This window comes from Schistocerca americana, chromosome 3 (genome assembly GCF_021461395.2).
Source record: "Schistocerca americana isolate TAMUIC-IGC-003095 chromosome 3, iqSchAmer2.1, whole genome shotgun sequence".
In the NCBI taxonomy this organism is placed as follows: domain Eukaryota; kingdom Metazoa; phylum Arthropoda; class Insecta; order Orthoptera; family Acrididae; genus Schistocerca; species Schistocerca americana.
In genome coordinates, this window is record NC_060121.1 from 766,676,632 (window position 1) to 766,696,196 (window position 19,565).

General features: G+C 40.2%; 1 protein-coding gene across 1 annotated transcript in view; it reads right to left on the bottom strand.

Annotated features, from left to right (window-relative positions):
• LOC124606380 (synaptic vesicular amine transporter-like) overlaps positions 1-19,565 on the bottom strand; it is a 107,094-nt gene that overhangs the window by 21,475 nt on the left and 66,054 nt on the right. Inside the window, exons 6-7 of the mRNA XM_047138363.1 lie at positions 15,643-15,683; positions 10,263-10,409 (exon numbers count right to left, since the gene is read on the bottom strand). Of these exons, the coding sequence (XP_046994319.1) occupies positions 10,263-10,409; positions 15,643-15,683 (188 nt within the window). The remainder of the gene's footprint in view (positions 1-10,262; positions 10,410-15,642; positions 15,684-19,565) is intronic.

Below are 19,565 nucleotides of genomic sequence, written 5' to 3' on the forward strand. Positions count from 1 at the left end.
CTGAGAGGAACATGGGCACTGCAGCTGGAAATAATAAATCACTTGGGAAACTCGGACGAGTTTTAATATGGCGCACCCTGACTGTTTCCATCCTCGTCCAACATCCATCTACATACCAGAATTTGGCTTATGGATAAAAAAGTACCAAAAAAAAGAAAATAATGCCAAAGTTAACATCAAAATAAGATACGATACAACAGAAGACTAATAGAATATGGTTAAACTTGAAAGTCGCTTTTCTAAAAAAGTATCCAGAAGATCCATTAAAAAAACAAGTAAGCTGTGGATAACTAATGGAATTTAAATCTCATGTAAGAGGAAGAGGGAGATTTATACAAAGCTCAGAGTAAGTCAAGATACGACATGATTTGCAAGCTACAAAAAATACTATAACATTTTAAGGAGAGTCATTAAAATGTCCAGAAGTACGCACATCCTGACAGAAATAAATAATGCAGATAATAAGATTGAAACTGTATGGGACATTCTCAAACAGGAGACGAGACAGCAAGTCAATGTACAAGATTCCATAATAATTACAATAAATGACGATGTTGTGAATCATAATTCAGAAGTTGCAAGTACATTTAACAATTACTTTCTGAATGTAGCAGCAAATATAGGATCAAATGGTCCAGTTGAAGAAACAAGGGATATATTAAAAATGATGTTCCACAAAATTTTACAGAATTAGAAGTAGCGCTAAGTTCCTTAATTGAAATTAATACAGTTGCAAAGGTTTTAAAAAACTAAAATTCATTTGGAGCTATGGAATTTCAGACAGAATTATGAAAAGTTGTTCCAGCTTAATAAGTATCGTCCTTGCATCAGTGGCACAAGGAATTCTTCCAGACATTTTAAAATATGGACTGTTAAATCACTTCGTAAGTAAGGTGACAAGCTAGACTTTAAAAGTTACCCTCCACTTTCCTCACTGACCTGTTGTTCCTAAATAGTCGGAAAAGTAATGTACTCGACAGTAATCTCAAACTTAAGTGGAAAAATTTATTTAGCGTATCACAGTTTGTGATCCCATAAGCGTTGCACGACCGAGAATGCTATTTATACATCCACTCATAAAGTAATAGAAGTCTTAAATATTGATATATCGCCGGTTAGTATTTTTGTGACCTTTCTAAGGCGTTTGATTGTTAGATCATGTGACACTCTTTGAAAAACTCTAGTTTAATGGAATTAAAGCTTTATGCACAACTGCTTTGACTCATAGTTAACAAACAGAAATCAAAAGTGCGCTGGATGATTAAGACAGTGTCGAAAAGGTAGGACGTTTTAGTCACTAGGGAAAAAAATCACAAACGGAGTCCCACAGCTTTCAATTCTGGATCCAATTCTATTCCTTATCTATGTGAGTGACTTACCACTTAACAATTAACAAGTAAAACTGGTACTTTTTACAGACGATACTTGTGTTATAAACACCATTAGAGACAGATCAAAAGAAGAGTTGCAAAATTATATGTTCCAAAGAATTATTAGATGGTTCTACTACATTCAGTTCTGTACAAAAAATAAGAGTCATTCCAACAACTGTTGTAGAGCATGAGCAGGAGTCAATAAATAGGGTAGAATGCTCCAAAGTTTTGGATGTCGATACTGATGAAGCATATTACTGAGGTTCCCAAACAATTACGTTCAGCTCCTTTTGCTCTTTGTATAATTGCTAATATTGGAAACAAATGTTTCAACCACCAGATATGTTCTGCATATTTCCAACCAATAATGTCTTATGGAATAAGTTTCTAGGATAACTCATCTCTTAGGAAGATAGTATTGATTGCACAAAAGCGAGCAGTAAGAATAATGTGTGTTCACGCACGGACATCATGTAGATACCTCTTCAAGGAGGTAAGTATTTTCACTGCGTCTTCACAAGACATATATTCGATACTGAAATTCGTCATAAATAACCCACCACAATCCGAGAAGAACAGTGATGTCCACACCTACAACACTAGAGGGTAAAATGACCTCTATTATCCATTGTTAAAGCTCTCAATGGGTTAGAAACGAGTTCAATATGAAGCAAGAAAAATTTTTGTTCATTTGCCCAATAACATAAAACGTCTGACAGACAGTGAAACAAATTTTAAATCTAATTTAAAATCATTTCTCTTGGAGAACTTCTATTCCATTGACCAATTTCTGCTTAAAAACTTGTATTCAGTAAAAAAATAAATGAATAAAATGCTAATTTCAAAAGACTGGCTTAAAACAGTAGAAGATATCTTATACTCGGAGCACAGGTCTGCATTCAAGAAAAAACGGAAAACAATGAAATCGAATCACTTGAAACACGGAACAACTTGATTGACTGCAGCGTTGTTATTATATCTGAGCATAGTCACATTGCCAGACATTGGATGAGTATAGAAATGAAAGAGCGATAGACGGCAAAACCAGATTCACAGAGCCTACTCCTTCCAAACAATATCAAAAGCGCTGACGAACTTAAGTTCACTGGCAGCGGCAGCAGGTAAGTTACAACTCGGGGACGTTAAAATAATTGGAAAAGTACTAAACTATAACTAAAATGTATTCGACAAAACGGACAAAGAAAGTTGTCTTGGTAAAGCAATGCCATAATTAGGGACAGGGTGACGGAATGTATACTAAGGCATCTATAAATAGTACATTTGACAAAATCGGGGGCGGTAGTTGGATAATATTGCAGATGACCGTAAATAATGAATTATGTAACTCGCATTGTTGAAGATTTCGAGTATATACTAGGAACACAAACCAATTTCTGCAGATTTGCGTAGAGCAGAAGTTTATAGTCGGACAGCATGAAATCAGTCAGGAAAGGAATTGACATTTCAGTACCTTTGTGATTTCAGAACTTATCAATGTGGTTTATAAAATATACAGGGGTTTCCAAAAAGGCACAGACAAAATATTGAGGTACATTCTTCACACGTAAAAGAAGATATTTTATATGGACAAGAATCCTGAAAAACTTCATTTTATTTTCATATTGGAACTCATTTTACAATTTTTCATGTTACATTAATCTTTGGAAACACATGGACGCAGAGAGTACTAGTTTACCATCTGAAACCCTTTCTTACATGAAATGTCATAATGCCCTCTATCAGAAATGATACATGCATCAACTCGCCGTCCTTATGAATCCTAGATGTGCAGACATAGCCCTGAAGAATCACATACAACTTGGTGGTGAAGCTACGAATTAAAATTTAACCACACGTAAACAAGAGAAAACCTTTGTTACACCCAGTATATTTTCGCTTGTTCAGCCCATTTTTATGTAGTACTCTTAGGCGAATGACTTACACTGGTGCCTAAAGTTAAAGCAACAAACCGCTGTTTCCCGTCCTGTGTTTAATTCACAATATAATCATACAAACTGTCAACCAGATGTCCGTACGATCTTGTTCTGCACGGAAGATGGTATTCCGGTCAGCGGACAACCACGCGGACAATGACTTTAGCGCACCTATGAAACGTGGTAGCCCCACATCCACAATCGCTGTGTACACGATAACAGACGGTGTAGTATGGCACAGAGAAGATGCCTACCAGACTCTTGCGGTGGAGGGCCAAAGAAGGAAAGGAAGCAGGACAGTCACAAACTGATGTGGCCCGATGGCTTAATGTGAAATGTTCTGTTGTTTCTCGGATGTGGCGATAGTTTGTAGAGACCGAAACTGTATCCCGAAGACCAGGACAGGACCGACCACGTGTGATTTCAGAAGAGAGGACCGTTATTTGGTTGCAAGAGCACGACATTACCGCTTTAGTACTTCACGGCAACTGGCAGTGAGCTCGCAGCATCTTCTGGACGCGTTGTATCGAGGCTAACGGTATAGAGAGGGCTTCGACAGGGAACGTTTAGAGTAGATCTGTCAATGTGCCACCTGGACGGTAGAAGAGTGAGCCAATGTTGTCTTCACTGATGAGTCACGATGTAGTCTGATTCTATGGATTCGCATCTGGAGGGAACTTGGAACACGATTTCAGGACCCAAACATTGTGGAAAGAGACCGATATAAGGAGGATCCCTAATGGTGTGGGCAGGGATTATGTTTACCACTCGAGCCCCTCTTCATGAAGTTGCACGGGTGAATCGGCAAGGTTTAACTGCTGTCAGGTATCGTGACGAGATTTTGGACCTCATTTGCGGTTGTTGCGAGGTGCTGTGGGCACAGACTTCGTATTAATGGACGATAATGCTCGACCTCATAGGGCACGGGCAGTTGATGTTTTCTTGGAAACGGAAGATTTGCAGGCCTGGTGTGGTCTGCGGGCTCTCCCGATCTGAATCCCATAGAACATCTCTAGGATGCACTAGGGAGACGGCTTGCATCTCGTCAGCATTCACCAACCACTCTCCAAGACTGCGAGCATCTTTGCAGGAAGAATGGGCGTCACTGCCTCAAAATGAGACTGGTAACATCCTTCACAGCATGCCCTGTCGTTGTCAGGCCTGTATTGCTGCCAGAGTTGGTCAACGCCATACTGAGCACATTAACCAGTTGTCGGAATGTGTGTGCAAATCCGTTAAGTTGGAAAAAACGAAGAACATTCTTGTCTACCGTTATGCGTGTTTCAGTTGTTTGTGTTCTGTATTCTTTACATTGTTTCTACTTTACTATCAACTGTTTATACTGTTTTGTGGCAAAATAAACGCAACCTTGCAAAATTTCCTTTTGATTTTTTAATTTTGGACACGAGAGTAGTAAGTCAAATTTGTAGCTTCCTTGACTCCACCCTACCACACTGATACTGCAGCAATGTTGAGGTAAGAAAGGTTACACGTAAGGGTATGTGGATACCTTCCATGTAGTAATCTTGTCGGATACCACTGGAAAAATTTGCAATAATATTGGTTTTACGGATAAAAGCCTGTTCCCGTGAGAATATCAGCGGGTGTATGTGCAACTCAATAATTATTTTGTGGTTAAACGTTAAACGACAGTGGTAATATTAAGACTTTTTCTGTTTTTTGCATTACAAATGGTCAGTAACAATGATAATCGTTGTTTAAACCTCTATTGTCATCCATTCAGGGTGGAGTGCCACTGTATTTGTAACACGCCCGGGAGTACTAATGGGGTTGGGGGGACCCTTAAACTGGTTGTCGTTTCTGCTTTTCTTGACCGTGCGCCCTGTCCACACCACGTACCTGGTAATCCCGCGGTGGTCGTACTGTTCTGCTCCACACTGCTGCTGGCTTGCCTGAAATTATCTATTTTAATGTGGAAGCAAGTCAGGGGAGCCACTCATCGCCAGAATACAACACTGTTCTACGTCTGGTAGGAACAACTATATTCTGAGACGATTAAAGGAAATCGCAGGTTGCACTGTTTATATTCTAATTCATAACTGTTTATCCCAATTAACAATCTTGATGATTATCCGTCCACAATATCACTCAGACGAGCGTACGCGTAATCGACATGACGCGGGTGATTTTTGATGATGCGGAAGCCGAATGATCGAACGAAAGTTCTTACGCTCGTCACACATACAGATATCTGGTAATATTCCTCCTTGACACTAGTAATGATATATCACTGTTCGTAAAGTTCTCACTTGTACGAGCGTGCACGTAACCGTCGCGGCGCGGTTGATTGTTGATGATGCAGAAACGCGATGACCGAACGTTCGTTCTCACGCTCACTGCAAGACACTGGCACTTGTTTGCACTCTTTTATGGTAACTAGTTTTTGCTGATTCATATTAGTTCATTCTTGGAGACCGAACCCGGCGCGGGTGATCGATACAGTACGGTACGACACGCAACGAGAGGATACACAAATACGTTATCAGCAACACTGCACATTTTTAAATCACTTCTTGACGCACTTTGCTCTGAATCATTTACTTATTTTATCACTTTACTGTAATAGCACTTGTAGCAACACTTCAACTTCCAAACTAACAATGCCTCTCACATGCAGAGCTACACACTACACAACGTAACAGTTTCGTGTCCCGAGCTCGACTCTCTACACACACGTTTGCCCGCAAAGATACTCCACAACTAAGCCAGCGATATGACAATACGCTTACATATTTACTTGAATGTTCAGTATTTTGGAAGGGGTAGACGTGTTGTTGACAACTGCAAAGACTATAGATGGCTACATGGCGATCTTTTTTGATTCCCCGCACAATGTCACTCGCATACTGCTTCCATCGTACCAACAGTTGCATTACGTCTAGGTTATTCCAGTTTCGTTTAGATTAACGGAGGTCAATCAGATAATTGTCAGCCTTCTGTAGGTGTATGGTTGGAAGCACCCCACGTCGACTGGCGTGCCGTTTGACGATCGGTGTGAGCTACTTATTTTGACACTGACGTCCATCCTGCATGGTACCTTACTGTCAATGGGAAGTAAGTATGTCGCTCACGCCTTCACGGGATTCAGCCAGCACACATTCTGTTGTGTGTCGGCTGTGATGTTCTGGACACTGACGAGCATCGCCTGGTGTGCGGATCGGCGAGAGGTGTACTCCTCTTGGTGCGACAGAAGTTATTCCTAATTACCCGTGCGCCTCCTCATCAGATACCTACTCACATGCTTCTCTTTCCGGAGGCGAAATACTTGCAGCAAGTGGACTTGTGGACACGCAGTATGATGCTTATTTGCTGATGGAGAGAAAAATATCCAGACTGACAGCCATGATGCAGAGGGCAGGGGACCAGGGTTCGATTCCAGGTATTGCCACGGATTTTTTCCCATGGTGGGACGATTGGTACGGGGTGCACTCAGCTTCATGGGACCAATTGAGGAGCTACTCGACCGATTAGTAGCGGTTCCAAGGTCAAGACACCCAACAACGACAGGGAGAGCGGTGTGCTGACCACAGGTTCTCCATACTGCTTCGATGAACCAATTGGCAAAAGATGACACAGCGGCTGGTCGGGCCGGAATGACCCGTCAGGACCAGAACGCAGAGGTTTAGTTTTGCCCTTATACTTACATAATTAGTGAATGCTGTCACAGACCGACATGACGGTTGTTACATGACACGCCATCCACTGGAATTTTCGCTTCCTGATGTGACTCATGTTTTTGTACCCCATGCAGTATAAACAATAGTACGAAATCGGTGCTATTACCAATGTTTCTCTTAAAATATTTACAGTTACAAAATTCTACACTTATTAAGTTGACAAATGTTGCTCGTTAGGATGATTTAATGTTATGTTGAATTAATGTACATTTGCTAAATGATTTACACTGTCCAGCCACATTAACGTGATCACCTCTCAGAAGCCTGAATAACCACCTTTTGCAGCGCGAGACGCGTATGAAGATATTGAGGATTCACGGTGCGAACATCCTGATCGAGATGGTTCCGCAGATTCTCGACTGGTTTTAAATTCGCGGAGTTTGGTAGCCAGGAGAGTACGGTAAATTCATCCTGGTACTCTTTGAACCACGCACGTATTCTGTGAGGTGTGTGAGAATTGCAGAGTCCTGCTGGTAGGTGCCATCGTGCTGAGGAAAAACAAACTGTATGTAGGGGTGAACATGGCCCCCGATGATAGAGCATACGTGTGTTGATCCGTTGCGTCTTCCAGAATGACAACATCACCCAGGGTATGCCCTCAGGCTTGGACGCCTCTGAAGATTGTTGCAAGATCTTTGCTTTCTGGTTTTTCAAGCTGTGCGCTCCAACAGATACCTATCCAATGGAGCATAAAACGTGATTCATCTGAAAAAGCCACCTGTCGCCACTCAGTGGACTTACAGTTACGGTTCTGGTGTGCAAATTGGAACCTTCCTCAGATGAACAGTAGTCATTATGGGTACCTGAACCAGGAGCCTGCTATGGATGCCAATACGCAGCCACGTTCACTGAACGGCTGTTGACGAGACACTGTTGGTGGCCCCTTGGTGCATGTGGCCAATCAGTTGCTCAGCAGTTGCACGTCAGTCCACCTGTACAAATCTCCGCAGCCGTTGTTCACCCCTGTCATCGCTGGCCCTTGGTGCACTGCAAATTTTGACAGCGGCAATTTGCCACGTACAATATACTTCAACCACGACGGCATGCGAACAGTTTACAGACTTAGCCGTTTCGGAAATGCTTCCACCCTTGGTTCAGAAACCAACGATCGTACCGGTTTGGGCGTCAGATAAATCGCTCCATTTCCACATTATCACAACGACTGCACTGTTTCCCACATCCTTGACATGCTTTATATGCCTTCCACTGTTAGTGCTACCACCTGTCGCCTGGGAGGGATTTATTGCCCGTTGACGTCGAACGCCGGCGGTGATCACATTAATGTGACTGGGCTATGAGAAGGGTTAACATTTGCAGTATGCAAGATGTGATGATGCATTGCGACATAAATTAATTTGACTTCCCAATGTTGAGGGAATATTCTGCAGCAAATTACACAAAATGTGTTTCAGAAATTGTGACAGAATGTTACAATTTAAGGAACATATAAAGATTATGACATTATTTTTTATTAAAATTATGGCATTAGGGATCTGGAACTCTCCCTCATTAAATCATATCTCGGTAACAGAAAGCAAACTGTAAGCTACAATGGTCAAAAGTAACAGTTACTGAATGTCACTAGAGGTGGTCCCCAAGGATCAGTGCTTGGGCCATTACTGTTAATAATATTTATAAATGACCTGCCCAGCAATATGCCATGCAAATCTGTGCTTTACGCAGATGATACAACTTTCATCAATTCAAGGAAGGACATAAATAAACTGAAGGAGCAAAGTAAAGATTTTTCCAGATTATCCAATATGTGGTTCGAAGCCAATGAGTTAGCTATTAACTACGAAAAGACTGTAAATATATCCTTCAGCTTATCCAATGCTGATATCGAGTACACTTCTACCAAACTTCTTGGCATATACTTAGATACGAAATTAACCTGGTAGAGTCACATAGACAACACATCTCGAAAGCTTTCGCGAGTTATCTATCTACTGAAAAATTACGCACCGGTGTTTCTGAAAGCCTGCTAATTAATTCTTATTATGCATTCTTTCATTGCCATATTAGCTATGGTATTCTTCTATGGGGTAATTCTCCATGGTCCAGGAAAATTTTTATTTGGCAGGAGAAAGCCATGAGGAGCATCTCTGGGATTTCCAAAAATAACATATCATGTAGGTCATACTTCAAAGAATTATAGATAATGACAGTCCCTTCTCTTTTCATATAGAGCTGCCTTTTGTACATAAAAGAAAACTTGAACAGTTACAACCTTAGGCAGTCCGTTCATAATCATAACACTCGTCAAACATTTAAGATAGACATACCAACAACTCGACTCAAGAAAACACAAGACAGTTATGAATACATGGAAATAAGGCTTTTCAAGACATAACCTGTGCAGGCACATTGTGTCTCTCTTAATATATTTAAAAGTAAGACTAAAAAATGGCTGAAAGACAAAGCTTTTTACAGTGTTAAAGAATTTGAAAACTCTTCAAAAATAGACCTGAGTTACGAGACAACTTGCAACTCTGTTTGTACCTCTTCCTAACCTTTTTTGTCTCTGTAGTTCCACGTTTAACTGTTAAACGTATGGAGAAATCCTTATGTATGAAATGTATTCTTTCATTATGCACATTCTATAATATGCACACTTTAGTTATGTGGGATATCTTTATGTATCAAATGTATTCCTTTATTGTGTATGTTCTTTTAAAATGTATACTTTAGCTTTGAGTGATACCTCACAATAGTTATATTTCTTAATATGTAAATTGTACATTACTCATGATGACATCGATTGCATGCAAATACTTAAAGATGGATAAATAAATAAATAAATAAATGAAAAGATCTACCTTACATTTATAGCGAATGGAGTGAAAAATTCAAGGTCAGACTTCAGAAAATTAAATTCAAACCAGAGCATTGCTGCCATCTGAGCTCCAGTGTACTGAACTGATTAAACTGTTTTACCGTATTTTATCATCCAAAAATGTGGATAAAAGATCTGTGGAAGCATATACGGATAATGGACTTGCAGATGCAGTGAAAATATGGTTAGTACTTTTATTATTTGTACAGACCTCTAGTCATATGGTTCTTTTTGTAGGCTTCTGAGACATTAAAGTGTGTTAATTTCCATCGGACAAGGATAAAGCCTGGCATTTTTTGAGCTGATATAAGAAAACCGTGACAAACCTAAACCAAGACAGTGAAATGGGGGTCGTTTTTTCAGACGAGATCTCCTCAGAGCAACCTATCAGCGAAAATCAGTAAAGGGCTGTGGCGCTCACCTCGGGCTGGAAGGTGTCGATCAGGTAGGCGGGCAGGCAGGGTTCGAGCACGGCCATGGCGGTGGTGGACACCAGGATGGCGCCGGCCGCCACTGTGATGCGCGCGTCGCCCAGCAGCTGGCGCACGCCCCGAGTCGCCACCGCCACCTGTGGCCACAAGGCACGGCATGAGCTGCAGCTGCCTGCAGCTGCCTCCCCTCCCTACTCTACTTGTTTCTCCACCATCCCTCGCACTTCCCCCTGTCCTCTTCATTGTAATGAAGCTGAATGTGTTATTTCCATGTGCGACATATTGAAGGCGCTTTTCGAAAGTAGGGGTCTACTGACTAGAAAAGATCTCATCTGAAACGTATCATACCATCATCATATTGTTATGTCAATGATTTTCATCATTTTTCACTATCCTCTAAATCTAAAAATCCTCTATGTCAATGTTGTGTGGATATCTGCTTCACCAAAGTTTTGTCTCTCCTTCCAAATTCTTGAACACTACACACCTATCTTGGCTTCTGGATATGTTTTCCTTCCTCCCACATGGGTCCTTGACCACCTTATTAAGTTCTTATCTCTCTTTATCCACACTGAATACCTCCATACATCTGACACTATCAGCAAACTCGATTCCAACAACTCTATTGGTTTTACTCTAATTTCCAGTCCACTCTCGCGCTAAAAACAACTCAGTCCACCACACCTGTACCAACATACGCTCCTTGTGCTCTCCCTACAAACCCAGCCGTCTCCCTCTCCCAGACAATGAAATCTGCCCCGATATTTATCCATATATAAACTATAACACTTCCCCACCCATCTTCCCCATATCAGGACTTACCTTTCACTTTTCCTTCTACACCTTTCCCTACTCCTTTTCCCATTATGGTCTTGTCCACATCCTACTCTTCTACTTCATTTCTCTTCCTCACCATCCATCCCAGTATCTATCCTCATGTCCATAATTATAATGTAAAAGACTTCTATGTTTATACCCACTCCCTACAACTCTATAGAACTGTAACGTTTCCTTCCCCTAGATATATTTCCCAAATGCATGTTCTTCAAATTTTAATAAAACTGTAGTGCCTCAAGACGTAATTTATCAGTGAGTTTACTGGTATAACTCACTACCCCAATTTTGGCTGTGTGCCGTTATCAAGTGGAGGTAACGGTGCTTTAGAAAATGTAAAACCCTAGAAGTCATCTGACATATATGAGTGTCATGTTGTACGATTTTTAGGTTCTGACATGTACTAAAGTGCAATTATTTCCACTGACAAATGTTCGAAACTGCAATATTCGGTTTTACAATTAAGTAATTTTACGCTCAAAAGGCGAGCGTGATATCATTTACAAAAGTTTACACGACTGTGAACTCCAGCTATGAGAAATTAGTCTTCGTTTTTTTAGATTTCTTGTATAAATTAATTTGAAATGTCACAAGAATGGTCCCAGGCATTCTTTTTACTACTAGACAACTTGAAAAATATGTATGGAAAATACTGTCATTCCATACGCGTCTTTCAAAAAACAAGTATACAGATTTTCTCGCCATATTTTCCCGTATTTGAAGTTTAGTTCCAGGCCACTAGGAGAAATATAAATGGGAAATGCTATCATTTATTACTCGTCTTTCAAAAAGCAAGAATATAGAATTTCGCGTCGTATTTTCCCGTATTCGAAGTTCACTTTCAGGCCACTAGGAATGCTGCTGTCGTTCTCTGCTTCCGTATCGTAACATGGGCAGTGCACTTATTCTACTTGGGTGTTCTGTGGGGAAACGCACAGAATAGCTACGAAGATGGAATAAGAGGTACGAAGAGGATGGAGATCGAGCGATATAAAACCGTAAAATCTGAGCTATATTATTGTGGTTTGGGTGAAGAGTGAATGGTTCAAGGAAGACAACTGAGATCTCACATCAAGATTATAATCACAAAAACTCAGACATTTAACTTCAAAGACGTCAATGGAAATATATCTTAATGCGGTATGTGTATGTTACATTGTCGTAAGTTTGGGACTTTTATTCTGGGAAATGGCAATAAATAGTGATACGAACTACATGTAATGGCCTGTAAATCAATATACTTTTGCTCTCTCAAGAATTTTCTTTGAAGATTTATAGTAAATAATCTTGGTGAAAATTAAACTTCATTTTGTACTAATGCAGAACTTTTTCAGTAAGCCAAAGGGAGCTTCACTCTATCATTTCTTTGGCACTAAGGCAGTAACTGTTGAGTGTACCTCTGAAAATTAATGCGGTTTGTTGGCACAATGTAAAAGGAAGGACGACAAATCATGAGGGAAAGAGAAAGTACTGGAAAAAATGTACTGTTTTTAACGAAGTATAATTACTTTGAACTTATTGAAACAACTGTTAAATGTGGATAGCCTAATTAATATTCTCAAAACTGATATAAAAGTGCGGTGAAATTAACTCCTCATATCTATCAGCTTGCTTTCAAAAAATATTTGTTTGTTCAATGTCCTACAGAGAGCTGCTTAATACGTGAGATACTAACTCTATTTGTTTTACAAAATGTTATACTTGTTGCCAGCTTATTGTTTGTATTCAGTACTAGAACCTGTGGACTAGACGCAACAGTGTTTTACAAGTCAGTTACCTGTTGCCTGTGATTTTTGTACAGTTCATTAAGTTTTTAATCATTCCTGTGTTGTGATACATTTGGTCAGACTTGTTCCAATAATAAGTGTCAGTAGTTTTGCGTGAAACTTTAAACTGCCAATGATTCTTTTGACTTTGAGAACACACATTTATGTGATAATACTTTCGAAAAAGACTTTCACTTAACTGTGCTTGCACATTAATGACTCGTGTTGTGTAAATACTTAAGGAGTGCTGTTAGTGCTACACACTACAATTAAGTGTTCATGCACTGACTAGTCTTAAACTAAATTCTCTAAATCATTAATTTAGTGAGGGCTTAGTAATACAGAGTGCAGTCATAATCCGATGCATTAGGCACTAGGCATAACTTACAATTACTTCAAAAACGTTATTTTCATGAAGATCGAAGTTTGAGTTGTATTACAAAGATCATCAACTATCTGCAAAGCCTTATAAATATCTTTTTATTCTACATTTTAGTCTTTGGGTTTTAAGATTGAACAGCTTAATTTTACGTAAATACCACCAATAAAATTCATCTTTTTATTAATTTTTGAAACCTACGTAAATGCTGCATTGTTTAATTTAATTGTTTTATGTTAATGTATTTTTAAACGTTTTGGTGGAACAGAGATGTTTATACATCTGGCAGCTTACCGTCACGCCAGAATCGTGCATGGGGAGGGCGGGGGAATAGAGGGAGGGGAATGGCAGAACAATAAAGAAACAAACGTTTTTCATTTATAATTTGGGGCCTCTGTAGCTGATGATGTAAGAACTCCAGTAACAGAGTAAGGTGACTAACGTGGTCGATTTCCTGAAATTACATGAATCATCTACTGTGCAAAAACTGACACATTTTAAGTATCTTACACAAATGAAAGTAACAGAATTAGCATCCGCTGAAAGCATGATCCTTACTGATTTTATTAAATTTTCACTTTACATTCCAAGTACTTTTGCAGCTTCAGAGCAATAAATCCTATGCTTACAATTCTGCCGTGGTGTTTCAGCCAGCCAAAACGCAAAAATTCAGCACTGTAAGTCTCCCTTTGAGATGTAACAGGGACTGGAAGTATATCGATGTGAGATGACGCCTGCAATGAGGTTATTAGGAAAATTTCTTAGAATGAAGACGACTCCGTATCTCAGCTTTCCACGTTCGACTTTCTGAAAATGACACATCTGTTTCGAAAGCATTTGGCACTAAACCAATGATATTACTACTGTTTCGAAAGTATTTGGCAGTAAGCTAATGTTATTACCAACTTGTTTAGTTTCAACAAATCCGGTAACAAAACATCTCCTTGAACACAGACTACTTTTTCCAAAATTTTACACTGAAATTAATTTACGTGACGGCTTAATGTTTCGGTAAATTTTAACGATGCCATTCCTATGGACTTATGCTGAGTCTCTAAATTAATATAAAAATCTGATGTCCATCCATCAGGTACGATGTCAGAAAGAAAGCCTCTCAGTCCATCCAGCACCGGACTAAGGTTCCATGCGCAGATTGAACTGTCCGTGGTTTGTTAGTTTCTGTCAATGACTTTGAAACTTGTTATGCAGGCAGTTTCAGCTAATTGAGGTCATCACTAAAAATTCAGTGCAAGGTTGTCTGGGACACCTATGGTAGTCCCACAGAAAGGTAACGTAATAATTCACCCCCTAAGCGAGGTCTTGTGTATGACCGACAGCCTGCTCCACCTCATCCGTACGATATTCACCAATTGCACGACCAATTTATTTTTTCAAGCCCATGAATACCACAGAGTTTATGAGGAATTTCTCACGCTTTATGACATTTTCACTGATAAATCGAGCCAGCGGTCCTAATTCACCCTCTATGGGACTGTTTATTTTCATAGATGTTCAAAGTCTTCACCAGACACAGAGAAAAGAGCAACAGCGTGAAAGACTCTGTGCATGTCGCTCTGGGAGCGCGAACTAATCATCATAGGCAGCTAAATTCTCTACCTGACGGATCATTATGCTATATACATGTTGTACGCGATCCATTTGGTTATACTCTGGCACCTTACAAATAAAATGTACAAAAATTAAATGTACATAAAATTATCAAGACAGGTAAACAATTTATCTTTTCCACAATACATCCCATTCATTTGTTAGTGTTTATTAGAGGAATATAAGAAGATAAAAAGAGGAATGAGTTTAGTCTCCTTGTTAGTAGTTACGCTATCGGATATTTTGTAACAGTGGGTAAAAGATCAAAGGTTTCATATCACTCATCTAAACCGAAGAAAGGTTACTGAACAGATGTGAAGTTAAATGTTTTGCTATAGTCTTTTACTTGTAGGCAATACCTACCTTTCGAAACTTTGTTGCCTTATTCAGGAACTTCTCTCACTGAATAAAATAACTGGGATCATGATTTTGCTACGCCTGTCTACACAGGTAGGCACCGTATATTATTCATACTTTCAGAACAAACACTCGTCTTCTATGATGACTTGCCAAAGAATGTCATGCAGTCAGACGTTAATGAAAGACAGTATGAAAAACGTTATTTTAGCTTGCCGACAGATTTTCTTGCCGAACGTGCCATGGTACTTGGTTTTAAGGTACTGCTAGCTGCCTTATGTTCGAGATCTGAGTAAAATGTACACGCATTAGTGCGTGTGTTACTGTCTTAAAAAATAAAAAATAAAACGTTACACGTAGTAATATCATCATTGCTGTTACTGTAGAGAATAGAGTGCTCTTTTACTGTATATATAATTTACTTACCTCTGGAGATACCCGGAGGTCCATATACAGGAGCTGCAACACTGGAACATCGAAAAAAACCTTGGGTTAGACATAGCCTACAGACTACGTTTAAGGTAATGCACTGAAGGTTTGATGGAAAGATAATGGTACTAACTGTGTGATGCTGGACCAGAGTACGAACAGAAGAATTTTGTATGACGTGATGTGCAATCACTCGTTCTTAAGGAGAATGTCTGTGTAGATGTAAGAGAGATCCTGATGGCTCTAATCTTATCAGGTTAAATAAATCAGTGAAATATTATGAAATAAACACTCATGCTCATAAATTACGGATAATGCTGATACATGGTGAAACAACGCTGTAGTGGGCGGTTTGCGGGTTTAAATCACCTCGGGGTATGACCATGCGGTGCATTTGACCTGCGGTCGTCGAACGGTGGCGCTGGCAGCAATCCACATACGCAGAGGTGTGTTGGTGCATGTCAGAGTACGGTTCAGCGAGTAAGTGTGCAGACGTGCTAATGGTGATTATGTGTTGAAAATGGCTCAAAGAACACATATTGATGACGTTACGGGGGTGGGGGGTAGAATTCTAGGGCGACTGGAGGCTGGTCAAACACAGCGGGTCACAGGATGGGCCATCCGTGTGCCACAAAGTGTGATCTCAAGATTATGGCAACGATCCCAGCAGATAGGAAATGTGTCCAGGCGCTACAGTACGGGACTTCCACAGCGTACACCACCACAAGAAGACCGATGTCTCACCATCAGTGCCCGCAGACGGCCACGGAGTACTGCAGGTAGCCTTGTTCGGGACCTTACCGCAGCTACTGGAACAGTTATCTCCAGGCATACAGTCTACAGACGACTGAACAGACATGGTTTATTCGCCCGGAGACCTGCAAGGTGCGTTCCACTGACCCCTGGTCACAGGAGAGCCCGTGAATCCTGGTGTCAAGAACACAATACATGGTCATTGGAACAGTGGTACGTGGTCATTCCATTTGTAATTTAGTGGCGCTCAGACGTACGTTGTGAGCAGCCCTCCATACTGTGACGTCGTGTTACATTGAGATGCTGAGGGACATCCTCGCAGAAAAAACTGGTGTCAGTGACTGACTGTCCGCTGTAGTTCCTGGGGCAATCGGCGATAGTATACTAGTGTGTAACCCGCGTGTAATCATTTTAAAGACGGCAGCCACCATATTATTATTCCTTCTAGAGCCTTGGAGTAGGTGGTATTGCTTTAAATAAAAGTTTTGACGAAATATTAACGGAAAGAGTAACTACAAACACACTGAAGCGTACCCCTATAAGTAAGTTTTAGTAAATAATGTAATACTTTCTAGCGCGCCTTTATTACGAGTCCGGACACCACTAGTGTCGAAGCTCGATAATGTACGGGTGTTACATGTTTCAACTAGAAGCCTTACAGCTGGCTTCAAAACACATCGTGTTCTTTCGACCACCTTCCTTGAGGCGTAACTACTGACTTATTTTTATGAAATGATTTCCACTAGGTATGCCTTGCTTGGCAGTATCGCATCTAACTGCTTCGCACAAATATCCACAAGCGCATCACACGCCAGATAACACTGCGAACACTCACATTCTCGTTCTATAGCTCCACTGGACTCAGTTGTTTATGCTAAGGCTGTGTACGACACTGCGCAGGCTGGCCGGGTGAGATGGTACAGTGATTAGCACATTGTACTCTCCTTCCGAAATAGCGAGGATCAAATCCCGTCTTGCAATACAGATTTCTGTTTCCAGTCTGTAAACAGATTAAGACGAATGGCGGACTGGTTTGCGTTTGAAAAGGTCACGGCAGTTTTACTGCCTCATTCTCGCACTCTCCAAGCTTGTACTCTCTCTCTTTAATGACGTTGTTGTCAACGGGACGATAAACACTAATCTTCCTACCTTCCGAACCAGTAATAACGCTTGTGTGTGGCAGTTCCGAGAACATCTCACTTAACTTGTGTCCTCTATCGTAGTGCAAGTTAAAACATTATGCTTAGAGGATAACACTAACAAGGGAACATTCCCAAGTGTAAATACGCGACTTAAATAAAACCTGGCGAACATGCAGAAGGTATAAACAGTGCAGCAAATATTATTTCGTTCTTCGGAACAATGATATATAAAAAAGTGTTTCATAAAGAAGTTGGTATGTAATTGACATTCTTGAAAACAGTATAATCAGCTTCTGCAATAAATTGAAATATTGCAAAGCATCCCAGCGCCATTAATTAATTTTGAAAAATGAAAACAAGAAGCTTCCACGTCACATCCATCCATGTGTTATCTGCAAAGAAATGGTTAAAACGCAAAGCTTTTTACACCGTGTACATAAAATAAACAAAATTTCTTCACATAATACACAAGACGGGCAACACAATAATAAAAAAAAATTCAGCAGGTTTCTCAAATTGTGGCTGGCGATCCTCTAAATATCCTGAATTGTAAAAGACATATTTTGGGACATAGGAAAACCTTGACGAAGCGAGATGTTATGTACTAGTGACTGCAGCTTGATTATATTGTTTCTCAAGTGGAGACGAACATGGTCATTCAGCAGAACTAGATCTACAAATCTTCCCACGAAGTTCTCCCAGCATCGATATCTATATGTCCAACCTTTGCCGTCGAGTCTTTCGGGATGACCAGATGAAAGAGTTCCTTGTCCTCAGGTAGGACGCTCAAAAAGGTTTTTCACAATCACCACTCCAAGAGCTTAACGATAACACAGATTTTTCTCCCGTGCTGGCAAAGAAAGCTGGTCTCAAGTATCCTTTGCCGTCGTCAGACGTTAATGTGCCAGAGTTTCATACTGTCACAAGAAAATTTGGGGCTTCAAAAAGAAATTCTTGAACTCTCAGTCCAAACTCTCCATTAGAATTTTTAAAACCATGAAAAGGGCGGTGGTCTGTAAGAAAAAAAGCGTTTTGAGTTTCTTACCTGAGGATAAGGAACTTATTAAGCTGGTGATCCTAAAAGGATCGACAGGTTAGGTATAGTTGGTGACAGAATTTGCAAGACCCCTCGCCTCATCGTCATCCTGAACTACATAGTTGTACTGTATGTTAACACAGGATAATATGTACGGTCGCAGGTTCGAATCCTGCCTCGGGCATGGATGTGTGTGATGTCCTTAGGTTAGTTAGGTTTAGGTAGTTCTGAGTTCTAGGGGACTGATGACCTCAGAAGTTAAGTCCCATAGTGCTCAGAGCTATTTGAACCATTTTTTTTGATAACATGTAAGCAAACGCAAGGCTGTCAAAATATTCTCTACAGAAGTGAAGTCGAAAAGCTATCCGAACACTGTTTCAGGTAATGCGAGAGACTATATTGCTGCTGATTTATTTATCAATTACATTTATTCGCTTTGTTCAACAAACTAATGAAAAACAGTTATTTAGTATGAACTGCACTAATATAAATGAATTACAACTTATCACTGTAACGTTATGAACAAAGATTTTAGCAAAACGAAGTATCCCAAATTGTCACGAATTAGCAGGATAATAAGCCCTTTCGGCTTGGAAACGGTCTGTCTATACATTCAGACCAAAGTAATACCGAAGTTGCGTTAGAGGACTACCACGAAAGTATGCAAACGTAGCAGTAAGCGTAGATACTTAAAACAAAATCCAATTAACAAATCATTCAGTGCCACAATTATGTCAGTACAATTGACAGAAGCAGAAAAAGCAGGCACAAACAAATGTTCAGCTATGTAAGTTTTTCGCTTTTAGATATGCGGGGTACAGAATCAAGGTAGGGAGAAAACGTACGAGGGAGAACTTGTCTTAGGATTTCTTTACTGACTATCGATATGTCAGCTAGTGACACTTTTACAGAAGAGGCTAAAATCTTGTCTCCATCGAGGTTAGAACTGAAAATTAACGCACTCTTCCGGTTGAAGGGCGAAACCTTTA